This window comes from Gavialis gangeticus, unplaced genomic scaffold, assembly GCF_001723915.1.
Source record: "Gavialis gangeticus isolate Ggan-Ray unplaced genomic scaffold, GavGan_comp1, whole genome shotgun sequence".
In the NCBI taxonomy this organism is placed as follows: Eukaryota; Metazoa; Chordata; order Crocodylia; family Gavialidae; genus Gavialis; species Gavialis gangeticus.
Window position 1 is genome coordinate 122,001,928 of NW_017729032.1, and position 16,885 is coordinate 122,018,812.

General features: G+C 40.2%; 1 protein-coding gene and 1 long non-coding RNA gene across 2 annotated transcripts in view; one reads left to right on the forward strand and one right to left on the reverse strand.

The window, feature by feature from the left end:
• UGGT2 (UDP-glucose glycoprotein glucosyltransferase 2) overlaps positions 1-16,885 on the reverse strand; it is a 246,877-nt gene that overhangs the window by 96,357 nt on the left and 133,635 nt on the right. Inside the window, exons 15-21 of the mRNA XM_019524912.1 lie at positions 14,638-14,773; positions 12,132-12,263; positions 10,882-11,046; positions 10,302-10,425; positions 10,125-10,223; positions 5,522-5,616; positions 2,229-2,435 (exon numbers count right to left, since the gene is read on the reverse strand). Coding sequence (XP_019380457.1) covers positions 2,229-2,435; positions 5,522-5,616; positions 10,125-10,223; positions 10,302-10,425; positions 10,882-11,046; positions 12,132-12,263; positions 14,638-14,773 — 958 coding nt within the window. The remainder of the gene's footprint in view (positions 1-2,228; positions 2,436-5,521; positions 5,617-10,124; positions 10,224-10,301; positions 10,426-10,881; positions 11,047-12,131; positions 12,264-14,637; positions 14,774-16,885) is intronic.
• Positions 829-15,982, forward strand: LOC109302949. The gene is made up of 3 exons (XR_002098971.1): positions 829-921; positions 3,822-3,825; positions 15,971-15,982. It is a non-coding gene; the product is annotated as an uncharacterized LOC109302949 (long non-coding RNA).

Genomic DNA, 16,885 nt, shown 5'->3' on the forward strand with positions numbered 1-16,885 from the left:
GGAACAAGAGGAAGATCAGGAAAAGGGGGGGTCTCTAGTGAGTCCCTAGTGAATGGGGAGGCAACTTAGTGAGAGATGATGCAGAACAGGCTAAAGTACTCAATGCCTTTTTTACGTCACAGGCAAGGTCAGCTCCCAGACTACTGCACCTGGCAGCACAGTTTGGGGAGGAGCTGAGCAGCCAACTGTAGTGAAAGAGCAGGTTAGAGACTGTTTACGACAAGTAAATGGACATGTACAACAAGCTCCTGGGGGTGGACATGATGCACCTCAGAGTGTTGAGGTAGCTGGCCAATGTGACTGCAGAGCTGCTGCCTACTATCCTTGAAAACTCATGGTGATTGGGAGAGGGCCCACACAACTGGAAAAGACAAATATAGTGCCCATCTCTAAGAAAGGAAAAGAGTAGAATCTGAGGAGCTTCAGACTGGTCAGCCTCACTGCAGTCCCTAGGAAAATCATGAAGCTGGTCCTCAGGGTATTCATTTCTAAGCACTTGGAGGAGAAGAATGTAATTAGGAAGAATCAGCATGGATTCACCAAGGACAAGTCATGCCTGACCAACCTGATTGCCTTCTAGGACAAGACAGTGTCCTCTGTGGATGTCAGGAAAGCAGTGGATGTGAGATACCTTGACTTTAGCAAGGTTTTTGATACAGTTTTCCAAGACATTCTCATATGCAAACTAAAGAAGTATGGGTTGAATTAATGGACTGTAAAGTAGACAGAAAACTGGCTGGATCATTGGGTTCAAAGGGTAGTAAATCAATGCCTTGATGTCTAGTTGGCAGTCAGTATCAAGTGGAGTGTCCTAACAGTTGGTTCTGTTGAGTATCTTCATGAATGATCTGGAAGATGGGATGGAGTGGACCCTCAGCAGGTTTGCAAATGACACCAACCTCAGAGAGCAGTAGATACACTGTAGCGTGGGATTAGGATTCAGAGATACCTCGAAAAATTGGAGTATTGGACCAAAAGAAATCACTCAAGCTTCAGTCAGGACAGGTGCAAAGTCCTGCACTTAAGACAAAACAATCCCATGCACTGGTACAGGCAGGGGTCTGACTGGCTAAGCAGCAGCTTTGCAGAAAAGGACCTGGGAGATACAGTGGATAAGAAGCTGAATATGAACCAAAAGTATACCCATGTTGCAAAGAAGGCCAACAGCATCCTGGACTCCATTAATAGGACCGTTGCCAGCAGATCAAGGGAAGCAATTATTCCCCTCTATTTGGCACTGGTGAGGCCACACCTGGAGTTCTGTGTCCAGTTTTGGGCCCCCCATTACAGAAAGGATGTGGACAAATTGGAAAGAGTTCACTGGATGGCAAAAAACTGGTTATGGGGCTGAAGCAAATGACTTATGAGGAGAAGCTGAGGGAATTGGGTTTATTTAGTCTGAAGAACAGAAGACTGAGGGGGCATTTAATAACAGCCTTTAACTAACATAAGAGTATTTACAAAAGGGATGCTCAGTGGTGGCAGATGACAGAACAAAGAACAATGGTCTCAAGTTGCAGCCAGGGATGTTTAGGCTAGATATTAGGGAAAAAAATTCTCACAAAGAGGAAGATAAAGTACTGGAACAGGCTTCCCAGAAATGTTGTGGAATCTCCATCCTTTGAGGTTTTTAAGACCTGGGTAGAGAAAGACTTGGTTGGGATGATCTACGTGGGGATGGTCCACTTTGAGCAGGTGGTTGGACTAGATGACATCCTGAGGTCCGTTCCAACCCTAATTTTCTATGATTCTATTCAATACACTTAAAACATCACATTAAAAGCTGAAGCGTAGTCACTTTTAGACCAAGCTGCTAATTCTCACCAGTTGTTAGTTATAAATCCAGCAGTCAAAGTTCAAATTAAGAAATGGTTTTAAAAAATAATCAGCAGTAAGTGAAGCAATCTGTCTCTCAGTGAGTTAACACCTACAGTGGCAAGCAAATTGCTATTATTACAATTGTTGTTTAGAGCATGCAGAAACACAACTAATAAATATTCCTGTTCTAATAGCAGTTTTTTCAAAGTACTAAAAGCTAGTCCAGCAATTGTACATATAGCAATTATTTTATGGTTAAAATCACTTATTTTGACACTGGGTGAAAGTATATTTTTCTCAACAACCTCTCATTAAATAAATCATTTCTCAAAAGAAGAAAAACAAATAGCAAGTAGCTCATACAATCACCATCAAATGACTACTTATTTAATAAAATATTATTTACTCACCAGAACAAAGAATTCCTTAATTTTCGTTCCTCTAGCAAGGGCTTCTGTTGTCTCCTCCTTAACTAACTTGCTTAAAAAACTTCTTAAACTGCTGTTTTTCTGTGTCAGAAAAGCTGTCAAAATTCCCCTGGCAATAGCTGTGTTATCTTCAGTTATTTTTGACCCAGGGTTGTTCACAAGCCCAAGTCTTGTATGTCTGCTTGTTTTCTATAAAGAAAATATATGATTATTATTTTACAATTCCATCTATTTATGCCTTAAGTATACATATTTATCTTTTTGGACCTCTGTGCACTAAAGTATCTTTAGATTGTTATCTGTTGTGAAAAATATATTATTTAAATTAAATGCAGTCATGCATGTATATTTAAATTTAAAAGGTACAACAATCTGCTAACATACCAATGTTTACTCTATAACAAATATTTTAACTAAAACATTTTTTCTGGACTATGACTACACTATTGGATACTTTGATAACTCAATAATGAGTAAAAGACACGTGCCATACTTCACTCACATAACTGAAAACTGGCTTAAAAATCAATTTGAGCACAAAATAAACGTGAGAAATTCTATTTAATTATCCTATTATTGCTTAGCATCAGAAATATCTGAATTCTGAATACATTCTAAAGGAACTGATGATACACAAGAATATGAAGAAAAAAAGTGAAAACAATATTATTCTTTAGACTGGGACAAACAACTATAGGTTGATTTTCTTGTCTCTTAAAATCAAAGAAAACTACATGAAATTTGTTACCATAAAGGCTACAAAGCCAAGGGAGGAAATCAGTGATGTTCAGATTTATCTTGAAGATAAATGGTAGCCTTTGAGTGAGGCTTTGTTAAAAAGATTTTTTTATGCGATGATAAACTGAAAATGTGTTCCTTGCAAAGTTCACCCTGTGATTTCCAAAAGGAAGTGCCCACATTACCATATTCCCCAATACTGGATTGGAGAAAACTTTATCCAGTCCTTTCCTGATGTCCCCTTATGCCAGAAGCTGCGGGGAATAATATATAGGAGCTAAGCTACCTTTATAACCACTGAAGATGCCACTTAGTGCCACCTTAATAAAACAAAGGGACTGGAACAAGGCAGTGACTCTGTCCCAAATAATTGATAATCATACTCTGACATTTGGAAATACGTTCAGTCTTCATTCTGCAAAAGTGGGATATCACAGAATTAAAATTCCATCAGGCAGGAGATGCCAACCAATGAAAATTTTATTTGATTAGGTGATCCAGTACACTCTGATTAACATAGTCTAAATGAATTAACCGAGTTGGGCCCAACCTTCCAGCGCTGTGGGTCAGATTAGTGGCAGAGAGATGCTCCACAACCCACAAGGGGTCAGCACATGGGGTCAGTCCATTGGTGTCATCCAGCATGCCCAGATCTGGCCACACATCAGATTGACCCCATGCAACTACATCCAGCTACTCACTGGACTGACCCTGCACACCCAGATCTGGCTGTAGGCTGGATGAACCCTGTGCAGCTGGATGCAGCTGTGTGCTGTCGCAAAAGGACACATTATCCAGCCCATGGGGGTCCCTATGGATTCAGAAATATGGCAGCAGGGAAGTGGCAATTAACATTAAAAAGCCCTGCAGGCCAGATGACAGCTCTGCAGGCCAGATTTGACCTGCCAGGGGTTGGGGTCTTAAGCCATTATTGATGCATTAAGGCTGATCTCAACACAGGTCAAATCTTAGGCTTATGTAATATTTCATACCTTCTTCTTTTCAGGATAAATAAGCCACAGAAGGAAAAGGTCTACTAGGCCTATTCAAAAATCTAGCAGTCACCCAGGAATTGAGCATTTCTGCACAAGGACTTGAATATTACTGTGCATCTTCAGCATCAAGGAAATAAAGTTTTTAGAAGAGCTGTTAAGCATTCTTTGAAATACTAAGAGGAAAGAGACTTCTCTATACCAACTAGCTCCTGGACTTATGATACTTAGCTTCCTAAATATAGAAACAGGGACCAGTGGCAAGAAGATCTCCTGCTTCATCACTGATTAGTAAATCTAGAAAGTTCCCTTTTTTAGATGTTAGTCTGTAGTTACCTGGTTCTCAGATTAACCAGCTTGAACTAAAACTTCTGCCATACATAGTATTTTGTATGCAGTTGCTTTCTTTCTTGTTTTTAAAATAATATTTCATGTGCTTGAGTTTTGGGATATTAGCTATCTAGAACAAAATACCACACAATTTTCTGTTGCTCTTTCTTTTCACATCTTCTCATATTTCTGCTTCTGTAAATTTTCTAGTCCCAAGGAACTGACTGACATTTTTTAGGTTTCCATCACTCTCCCAGGTATATATAAATATATATGATATATTTTCTCAACTTCATCTGTCATTTACTTTCCTTCATTAGCCCTCTTGGGATTTATTTTGCTGTGATTGCAAATAAGGGTAACAGGGATAAATGTTGTTTTTTCTGTTGCAGTCCATAAACTAGCTAACAACACATTAGCTGATTGTCTTTGTTAGTATAAATGACATACAATTTTCTTTATTTCAGTCCCTCAATCCATCTGGCTAATTCTCTGGTTATCTTTTGGGCTAAGGATTGTAAAAATTACAAGCAGTAGCAGTGTTTCTAACTCTGAAATTATGTTACATTTTTTCCACTGACAATTATGTGAAGTGGGTTTCAAAGATAAACTGTCTAATTTTGTGTAAGTGAAATAATTTGTTCTCCTTTCTTAAATAATCTAAGAAGTTTTGAAGTACTGGAAGAACAGACCATTTCAGAAGCTTCAAAGGAAGATGGCTCCATTAATATTTTCTTCCATACTCTGTCAACCACATTTGGCTTTAATGTCATATGGCATTTACTTGTGATCTTTAAAATTCTGAAAAACTAAATATAAATGCAGAAAACTCTTGACATGCTCCTACTTTCATATCTGATTTAATGTACTCCACTGACTATATACTAGTGATTCTCAACCAGGGTCAATGAGATCCTTTGAAGGAGTTACACAATATTAGTAAAGGGGTTCAAACACCTATGTATGATTCACACAGTAAACAGATTTCACATAGGAATTCATTCTGATCTGTTGTGGTCTTTCTGAGTTCTTTGCAATAGAATAATTACTCTATTATATTTTCACAGTCAAAAATGAGCAACAGCTAAGAGCTGGCATTTTTTGAGGGGTGCCTTGAGTCTAAGGAAGTGGAGAACCATTGCTGTATATAATACCTGCATTAGCTATCAGAGTACACACTAGACTTTTTTCCAGTAGGAATTACTAGAAACTCACCAGGTGTTTCAAAGCATTTGAAAGCAGTCGTCTCCCAGCTGGCTTGTCAAAATCAGCAATAATCCAAATAGTAACTGCATATATTACATCTTCATCTGAAAAGGAGATGGCCAATAGCTACAACTTGCTAATCTTTCTATGTAGTTCATGATTAATGCAATTATGCAACTTATTAAATTAATGCAGTTATGATTTATGCAAATTCCATTTTGATTTTAAGATTGGGCTTTGCCTTCTCAGTACCTTTTACCTTCCATCTTTGACTAAGACTGCATATGTACACTCAAATCATCCAGAACAAGTCTCCCAGGCTTGTTTTCCTAAAAGAAAAACTTGCACAGAATGACCTATACAAAAGTTCAGAGACCCAAAGAGCCTGTAGTGGGACACTAGGAAGACAGGGGGCCCTAGAGCATGTTAGTATAGCCCAGGGTGCAGGGTGGGAGGTCTGGCAGGGTCAGTGAATAGGTACAGGGATCGGCAGGGGCAGGGAAGGTTGTGGGGGGGAGGGGCAGGGATCTGTGCCCGTCCCATGCACAGAGTCCTCAAGGCCTCCCCTCCCCATGCTGTGTTCCAGCCCAGCTCTTGCTGGGCATGGAGAATGCTTCCCAGAATCCAAATGCTGCAGGGACTCTCCCTGGAGAAACTGACTCTCTCTCCAAGCCCTAAAATTCCTAAGAGATGCTAACACAGATGAGAAATACAGGATAGTTAACTTAAGTGCTGTACCATTGATATGGAATTGCCTTAGACATGGGATATCAAATAGGGCTGTGCGAAGCTTCAGGTACTGATTCAATTCAGAGGAGATTTGGCCCAATTCAGTGGCCAAATCTCTGTTCAGAATCAAATCAGGAGACCCATTAACCTCTCCAAATGGAATCGGAAGCCTCCAGTATGATTCGGAGAGATTCGAAGATTCGGATATAGACACAGCTTTATATGTTTTTTCTACATACCTCAAAGTACCAGGCAGCTTGTGAATGCTGAGATGGTGGGGCAGATGGAGCGTCCCATGGGAATGTGTCTGCGGCCAAACTACTGATTCTCTGAATCAGAATTGAATCTCCAGATTTCGATTCGGCCGAATCGAATTGGGACAGTGATCCGAATCAGTGAATCAAATCACTGTTCCCTGAATCAGGCCAAATCTGAATCAAATACGGCCCATTTTGCACACCCCTAATATCAAACTGGCAGGCTGGATGAGTGGTGAGGGGCCAGTCTACAGGCTGGACTGGCCACACAGACTGGTCCCATGTGCTCGATTCAGCATGCATATCTGGTCCAGTGGGGGCATTGTGGGCAGCACATGCTGTAAACTAGGCCTGTGAGCCATCTGTAGTGCATGGGGCTGAGGCTGGGGCTCATGCATGCTTCATGTGGGCCAGTATGGATCACACTGCATGTGGCATGTGGGTCCAATCTGAGATCCATGGGCAGCACTGTGAACTGGATTACAGAGCTCTGTGGGCCAGACCTGACCTGTGGGCCATATGTTTGACACCCCTGCCCTAGACAAGAAGTTAGTTCCCATTTGAAAATAGTGTATGAAAATGCTCCTACATGTAACAAAAGTCTCCCTTATGTTAAAATATTTAAAATGTACTGACAAAAAGCTGCATAACCCTTTACTCAGGGATGAAGTGTGCAAGTGAGTGTTAATCCATAACATGTATCTTGAGAAAATGTCAAATGATTTTCTCTCTCCAAAAACATGTGATCTCCAAATGTGGAAACTAACATAGCTAGACAGGAAAGATGTTAAAAAGGATTATAATAAAGATATACAAAAAGAAGCGGATATAAAGTCAAAACTCTTCTGGATTATATGTATAAATTATAAATGACCACAATAAATTAATTATAAATACACTATTAAAAGTATAAGTGTGTTAATACAAAACTGAAACATTTTCAAGACCCACAGATACTGGGATGATGATAAAATTTAAATACATTATGCTGCAGCTAATATTTGGTTTAAAACTGAATTTTGTACCTTCTCTAAAATCTTTAAGGATAGCCAGCCCAGCTTTACAATTGAGGCTGTTTACAAAGTTGCAAAAGCAATCTAGCACTTCTGCATCGACCTGTGGAAAAACTGGAGTCACTAAAAACATGAATGATATGCAACCAGCTGCTTGCCTGAAAGCATAGGGAAATTTAGGGTTTTGAAAACAGGCATGAATGACGTGTAGTGCATCATCATCACATAACACAACACATATTTTTCTCCAATATAAAAATAAACTGGAAGCTTTGCAATGTGCTAGGAGCCTAAAGCTATATAATTCAGTTTAAGATCCAAGCAAAAACAAATATAACTGAGTTTGGAAGGGTCTAGCTGACAGCTCCAGAGTGGGGTAGGCACCTAGTGCCAGAGACGTACAGCTTTTACCTCCTAGCCTGGCTACAGACAGAACTGCTCCCTGACCCTCAACATGTGGGTCCCCCCACGTATTCTACCATGGCCACAGAGTACCCCCCAGTGCCCTTGCCACCTAAAATGCTCCCTGGCTCTACTCTATTCCCTGTTAGCCCACATATCCTCTGTGCTCAGCCCCATTCCATTGTGCCCTAAGCCCCCAAAGACCCCACCATTTCCTTCACACCCCACTGAGTCCTGCCCTGCCACCTCACTGCCCCCATGAACCCACTACACTCTGCACAGAACTCATCCCTATCATACTTCAGATCCTCTGATCCTTCACCATCCACCTTCACCATCCACCTTCACACCCCAATGAGCCCTCCCCTGCCCCTCTGAGTGCTCTAACCTCACTACAGTGCCTCACACTCTGAGTCCCCCCAATCTCTATTGCTCCCTAACCCTCCACCACCCTGCCTTAAGGCCCAAATCCCATCTGGCCCTCACCCTCCCACACCAATAAATGCCCCAGTCCCTCCTCAGCCCACACTGCTCTACCCCATAGGCTCCCCACCTGCCAAAAGGCCCTTAATCCTCATGGCCTCCTGAGAGCTCATTCCCTTCAGAATCCCTCCAGACAGTTCCCACCACCCCACAAAGGCCCTATTTGGGGCTATTACTGCCCCTTCTCCCTCCACTGCCCTGCCTCTCCACAGCATGTCCATAGTTGGCCTCCTTCCTTAACACACAAAAACAAACAGTTGGGGAGGACTCTCTTCAGCTACCTGTAGTGCCCCTACCCAGACAGACAACCCTTCTGGATCTACCCATGCCTAGCTTTATGCAACCCTTGTCCTACCGGTTCAACCACCCACCACTTCCATTGCCTGCTGAATAATCTAGGAAAAGGTTACTACAGTAGCTTGCTTTTTCACCTCACTTTTGCAACTCCCTCCTGCCTCTGATTGAAGGTCACTTGCCTTCAGTGTGCTACCACTCCCCTCCCTGTCTTTGATTTGTGTGGGTTTAATCCCTTAGGAACAAAACCACCCAATATAGGTTCCTAAGTAGCAGCACACCTTTACTGGACACACTGTAGATAATAGACAAATAAATGGTAGAGAAAAGAAGAACCTGATTAGTGGAAGATCAGTGTCATTAACGCCTATAGAGTAAAGAGATTATCAGGTGCCAATAAATAATAGTGAACCATGCAGTCAATTAATTCCCTCAGCTCCTTCTGAATGGAAATGCGGGTGCCTGTGCCAGGCAGTTGTTTTAAACTCTGAATGGAGCCAAAAATCCAAGGGGAGTGTAACTGCACACCATACTCCCTGAGCCACACCATCCAAGAGGAAGAGTGTATTTCTTAACTGGTAAAAAATGTTTGAATGTATTGGCATAACTGTAGGAGGATATCATTTATTCCCACTGCCTTACTACCAGTTAGCTTTGAAATGACCCCCAGGTTTAAATTTATTGTGGCTGAACTGGACAACCTGATTATTGAAGCTTAACATGTAAATAACAGAATTGTAGAATGAAGTAACAAAGAAACTTCTTACTTTAGGGGGCTGAATCAATCAGTTTTACTGTTCATGATGACTTATGACTGTATTATAAAATAATCTATTACTCCAGTTCATTGTTCTAACAATTTTGATTCTAAGTTTTAGCAACATCAGAGTTATTCAGGCAGACTCACAATCCCAAAAGCCTTTGGTTGTTGTAGTAAACCAAAAAAAAAAAAAAAGAATATCAGGGATCTCACACACTTATATTAGGTCAAACATACAGCCCCTGGGCTAAATACTGAACCAATTCCTCTGATCTGCAGGGCTCCCAGTTGCCCCAGGAATTTAGGGGTGGAGCAGGGCCTGCCACAGAATTCAGAGCAATGGAGACCTAATGGGAACAGCCTTTGGTAGCAAGGGGGCAAGGTTGTGTGAGCTGTGTCAACACAGTGCTGCTTGCTACACTGCCAATCACCCTGCTGCTGCTGGATCCAATCTGGCCCATGAAAGCCCCACAGGCTAGTTCTGACCTGTGGGATGGAGTGAGTTTGACAACTTGTTTTAGGCCAATCTTCTTATAAATATTCACTTTGACCAATGCTAACATTTCCTTTTTATCCCAAGTTTCCAGAAAAATACTAACTTGTACAAATATTTTTTCTTGCCATCACTGAAGGCAAACTGTTACATGGTTAAAAGACTGAACAAGAAAGATTACCCTTCCTTGTTAAATACTTCATGTTCTCAGAAATTACAGCACTCTTATCTTGCGAGTCCAAAAAGGAGAAAGTTGAAAAATCTTCTGTGTCAACAGGAACTGCAAAATTTAAAATACAATTTATTACAAATAAGAACTGAAAAAAACATGACAACAGCAAGCAAGTAAAATGCTTACCTGAAGTGGAAATGAAATTTATATATCTTCTTTCAGTACTAAAAATGGTGGGGTTTATACGGGAAATTACATTATGTTGTTCCATGAGGAAATCCACTGTGTCCATTTGATCATTTAACAAACCCTGTAGCAAAGTAAAAAAAAAAAAAATCAATTCTCTATAATCCCCATTTATTAAAAAATTTAAGATAAACATAGCCTAAGTAGTTAAATTTGTGTGTTTCAATTTAATTTTTAAAAATGTATATATTAAGTTTAGGAATGGTCAAACTGAAAGAAATATATAAATACTATATGACAGGGATTTTAATATATCAGGTCCAAATTTTCTTACATGTGTACTTTTTGCCTGAAAATATTCCAAAGATTAGCATCTGCTTGGTCAAACTTTAATGTCTGCATAACCAAAGTATACTAAGTTTCAAATACATAATTGCAAATTAAGGCAAGGATGTTATTTCAACTTTCATAACATTAATTTCAAGCCACAATATTATAAAAAATACAGAGTGTAAGAATGACTAAAACAACCTACTGCCAAGTATTTCACCTTACACTTTTTTAGAAATGCTAAGCGTACCATGAAAACTGCCCTCTGGAAGAACCCAGTGGCATCGATGATCTTCTGGAGAATAATTGTCTCTAACTCCGCAGCATCCATCTCTTCACTGTTAAAGGGCACACCATTAAACAGAGCCTGAGGCAATGGACCCAGGCCAGTCTTCTTATAAAAGGTTGCTCCTGCCTATTCATATCAGGAATATCATGGAGTTAAACAGAATGTGGCTGACCGTAGTAAGAAATACAACTAGTTTCAAGAGAGAAAAAACGCTAATGTCTAAGTACTGTATGCTCTAGTCCATTTTTGTGAGTAGTAGTGAGCAAACTGAAATTGCAATTCCATTAGAATACCTCAGAAAGTATCTTGGAAAACAAAACAATTAAACAGTATGTGAAGCATACTTTATCAAAAAGAACAAAAACTTCTGTAAATCCATATAAAGATTATTTTTAGATCTTTGATTGTATACCATGTTATAGCATTCTTGCTAAAAGCTATTATTTACCTTGCATTATTTGAAGAATATTAAGCACATAACGAATAAGCAAAGAATGCATATTTTACAGATTAAATATGGTTGAAAATACATGGACGAAAATAATGCTCCTATGGATTTCTGAAGAAAAATATCTACATCATTATAGCAGAAGAAAATAGCCCTTCCCATTACTTTTGTTAAAATTCAGTATTCTTTTTTTTCCTTTCCTTTAATTGTCCCAATCACAAACAGGAACCTCTGCTGTGCCTACTGTCAGGTTGGCCTCTCAGAATTATCTGTCATGAGATATATATTTCATCTCATTACAAGAGGGTTTAAAAAATTCCTTGATAATCTTCCTAGTGTGTCTACATTCCACTCAGACACAAGATAATATCTGTATGTTTCTGCCTTCTCTACTTTCTGACATGATGAATTGCAATTCTAGATCAGAATGTCTGTATCCACCAGTTATGTTTTTATTCAAGGAAATATGATTTACTTAGAAGACAGGATTTCTTCCTTATTGAGAGTGTTTGTGTAAACTAGTATCTAATACAAGTGATGCTTACCAAATGAACTTGTCAATGGATATCTACCATAGTCATAGCTGTACACTTACTACTAGTCAATACTAATGAGGGCAATGATCAAAAAAGACAATTCCAATATTGCAACATCTGAAAAATCCAACTCAGCAAATATTGCACTCAACTGATTTAACTTTTAGAAACCTTTCTCATCTTACCTGAAAAACAAAACTATAGGTCTTACCACTCTGCAAACATACCTTCCTTTCCTCATCATATTCAGAATGAATACCCAGTATACTTGGAACATTGGCACGAGGAAATTCATTTCTAAGAACATTTTTCACATGATTCACAGTGAGAAAATCTTCCTCTTTCACTTCATGAAACATCTACAAAAATTTTAAAACAGGTACAAAACAAAGCTATTTTAGCTACACAAAAAATGCTGTCTTAATTATTTGTTATTATGCATGCTGCTTGCAAACAGATCATACATAGGATTTCCCATCAGAACACTTGTCTAAGTAATGTTCTGTCCTGTTTGGTCAGGGATCACTGTCTGATATTGCAGATGAAATGCATTAAGTACAGACGTTCAAAAATTTGAGGTGGAATTGATCAAAATTACGCAGGTTTCTGTAAGCAGTGCAGGCAAGTTAGATCGGGAGTGAACAGAACACTTTTACCCTTTGGTGAGAAGGGCATGCAGGCTCCCTGCACTGGCCGAGGCCAGCACATTGAGGGTGCTTCTACATGCCTTCCAGCGGGCTCTCCGGGCTGCTGGAGACTGCTGAGCACAGCTGAGCAGGTGGGACATCCCTGATTGGCTGCCAGGCATGGGCAAGCATTTCCCTCGGCACCTGTCAATATCAGCCACAGGTATCTGTCAGCTGCAGGCAGGCAGCTGAAGCAACCATGCTCACTTTATCCCCTACAGCCCGATTGTGCTCCCTGGGGCCGAGGCATGGGAGTCCCTGGGTGGGCTCCTGCACACCACCCAGGGATCCCCATTCCTCTGCGAACAGGGACAGCCTCAGGGAGCATAAGTAGGCTGCAGGGAGTGGCTGAGCACGCCTCCCCTTGCTGCTGCATCATCACCTGCCACTGTGCTGACTCAGCTCTGAGAGCTTGGGGGCGGAGGCTGGGTCAGCTGGGAGTCTCACCAGAGCAGCAGAACGCAGGGGGAGTGCTAATGCGCCTCTCTTCCCTGCTGCTGAATTCAATGTGAGGAAGGGGAAAAGATGAATCACTCCAGCACTCACACACTAGGCTCCAGAGCTGCATGAAAGCAAAAGTTCTAGCCAGACCCTGCACCAACCAATTGGAGAGCTCACAATTTACAGCACATGCAGAGCTCTGACAGAAGCTCTGCTGGGATGCCAATGAGTTCAGAAAGCTTGCTGTGCATGTGGTGCAGAGCCAAAAGGTGGAGTATGACCATGTACTTTCCTGGATCCATCCCTGCCTGTGGCCATAACTTTTTCAGGCTTATGAAGATGCAAAAATATATGTCTTATTTATATTTAGTGTCCTCTTCATAATATGGAATAAAGTACACTGAAAAATACATCAGTTTTTACTATTATCTTCATAAATTCTGAAGATTTTGCGATCATGCCATGGATAACAAAACTTCCTAATAATCAGGGATCCTAGTTTTCTCTAACTAAAAATAGTCCCCAATTTGTAGATTTAATGAAGTAACCCAAAATCCACATTTTCCCATGTTCAAAATGAAACACAACTAATACACACACACACACACACACACACACACACACACAGAGTGGTGTTTCATTCTGATCATGGAAAAATGTGAATTTTGGGTTACTTTTTTCATCTGAAAAGTGGGGATTTTTTTAAATCAGAGAAAACAAGGATCCCTGCTAATAACTAACACTGTATACCCCCTACAATCCTTAAGCTCTCTGGACTTCTATTTTTGTCCTAAAGCAGTCTTATGGTTTCTCCTTTCTGTCCTTTTCTCTCCCTCAGGTATTATATTACCTTAAGTTTCTAGGCACTAAAATGAAATAGTGCAAGTGAAAGTAAGAGAAAACATATAATATTAAACATTGTTACAGAATGATTTTATCTGTTTGCACCCTGTTCTTTGGATCTATTTTAAAATTACTTATTTTACAGAATCAGAGATCTTTCACTTCAGTTTATCCATTTCCCCTTTCTAGTCTCTACAGCTCCCTACTGAAGTTAACTTCTTTAACATAAGAAATTTAACTTATTCCCTAACATGTAAGCCTGAAAGACTTCCAAAGTCCTTCAGAACCATGAATAGGGTGAAGCAGACTAGACAAAAATGCAGGTAATGAAACTGTCTTAGCTAGTCTCTCCTATTCTCTACTGCACTGGATGGTTGCAGAAATTGTTCAAAGCAGAAAGAAATACACCATTTCGGATATTGTTATTCCAATTTGTACAGAAACAAAGACAAAAAGCAGGCAAAAAAGGCCATACAGAAAAATCCAGAATGGATTCCACATGAAAATATTAATATCTAAAGAATAAGATTCTTTTACCTTCTTGAACAAAACTCATAGATAGTTAATACAACTCCAATGCGTTTGTGTGGGGAGCAGGAAAATAGTTCAGTAAATCATTCATTATATGCAAGTTTTAAACAATCTTGTTTTAAGTGTAAGAAGCTGTATTATACAATCCCAAAATGGAGAAATCCTAAATGTATGGGAAATCAAGAAGTCGAAAAAGTATTATATATTATTTTTATCTGTTTAAGGTACTAACATTGATTATGGAGATAAAAGCTTGAGAGGTGTCAGTTTCTTCTGCAATGTAGTTAAAAGCTCTCCAAAGAGCTACTCCAGCATCTTCATTCCCATCAATTTCTTCAGTAGTATTTAAAATGAAAACAACTCCGACTCTATGAAAAAAAAAATCTGTAAATATCTTCATCAGACTTTGTAAACCTTAGGGCAATTATAATAAAAATATTACAAATTTCACAAAATCATTCATGTACTATGGTAATTTTCTAATAGCATACTAAAAATTAATAACTTCAATTCTCAAAATTAAGAGGTAGCTGAAAAGTGCACTGATGTGTGTACTGTTTTTACTCCAATATTTTAAACAGAGTGGACTGATAGGACATGCTTTGCTGTACCAAATTATTACTATGTGTTTTATGTTTTCCTCTCCATATGATTTATGCATGAGATTTATGTACCACTAGCAAGGTATAAAAGATCACTACATAGATTAATTACAGCCATAGTTCAAATGGACACAAAACATATAATAGGGGGTAGACTATAGTAGGCTTTAAATTTACAGGCTTTAAGACTACAGTAGGCTCTTAAGATTCTATGAACTAAAAGAAGAGCTTCCTTAAAACTTAATTTGAAATCTAGGTGAAAAGTCCTTTTCCCTAATAGGCTGGCTGGTCTGATAACTATGTAAGCTCTCCCATTTCTTCCTAGTTGCTTCTGTTGTGTCTTTAAATGAGTCACCATCACCAACCAGAGGCTCAAAACTGCAGCACCAGAGCAGTCAGTTTCCTTGTCAGCTGCCTTTCCATTCCCAATTTGAGGCACACTTTCCCTATCATACTATGGGCATTTTTTCATGTGTTCTGGGGTGGTGGGGGGAGGGGGCAGCACTTTAATTAGAATGGCTCTGGGAGCCATTCTAATTAAAGCACTGCTGTGTGTATCAGCTTCCCCACACTTAAAAATGGCAGCAGGGGTGCTTGAACTAAAGCTTGTTTGATGAACTTTAGTTCAAGAGCCCCCTCTGCCATTTTTAAGTGCAGGGATGCTTATACACAAGACGCAGGAGGTTGCTGGAGTGCGGTAATCGCCATGCTCCAGTAGGCTCCATTAATCAAGTGTGCTCCAACACACTGGAATTCCAGTGCTTTGGAGCAGCCTCTGTGATTGTGTATAGAAGTACTATGTGTTCACGTGCCAACTCTACCAGATTTAAAAAAACCCAACACCTTATATAGTGAAAGCCAAGTATTCTGTAATTTTATTAAAGGTTCATGGAGTGTTTCAATCAAGTAAGAAAACAAATCAGTTCTTTAACACTGTAAAGGAGACCAAGTCTTATTACTGAGAGTAGAGCTAAGCAAATAGGCTAGGGACAGACATTATACATAAACTGGTTTAAGTGATCAGAAATTGGTTTAAACCTGTAACAGAACAGACATTCAGTGTACATGAACCAGTTTGAAAATAGCTGAAACCAGTTTGAGATTAACCTGGTTGAATGTAGCATCAGACTTAACTGATCAACTCAAACCGGTTTATGCAATGTCTGTCCCAGACTCCTTGCTGGTTTAAGTTAAATCAGAGATCCCCAGCATCCCGGCATGTTATCTGGGCTGGGCTCTGTTCCAGAGAGCTGGGCTGGCCCCTCCCCTCTGCTCTAGCCTGAGTAGGGGTGGGGCGTGGCCAAACTGCATAGCCCCTGGGGCAAATTCCTCCCTCTGTCCCCTCTCCCCCTCACTGGCAAACCCTCACTGGGGTTTGCCAGCCCCAGCCAGAGCTCCACAGCTTTCCTGCAGCCAGGCAGAGACTGAGTTAATTCCTCCCTCTGTCCAGCTTGCCTGTAGCCAGGCAGGGGATTAATTCCACAGCGGTCCCGGAGCGGGAGAGGGAGGCACGCTAGTCCCCTGTGTGCTGATCCAAGACCTACACCTGTGAGCCCAGAGCTAAGACCTGCAGGATCAGACTGAGAGGTGGGAAGTGTTGGCAAATACCTGACAATCACCACAAATATGTGCTGGAGATGGAGTTAAGGGAAGTTGCAAACAGCTTCTGGCTGTAAGTTTCAGACCAAAGAATGCAGAAAGCTAAATTTACATTATAAAGCAGAACCTGTAAAACCTTTCTGAATGCCTGGCTGTAAGGAGACACTCTGCCCTCAGGATTAGTAAAACTTATGCAAGGCTTTCTCTTCTTTCTCTCGTTTTAGTTGTTAAAATTCACAAAAATTAAAAAATACCCTGAAAGCCATTTTTACAATTTTT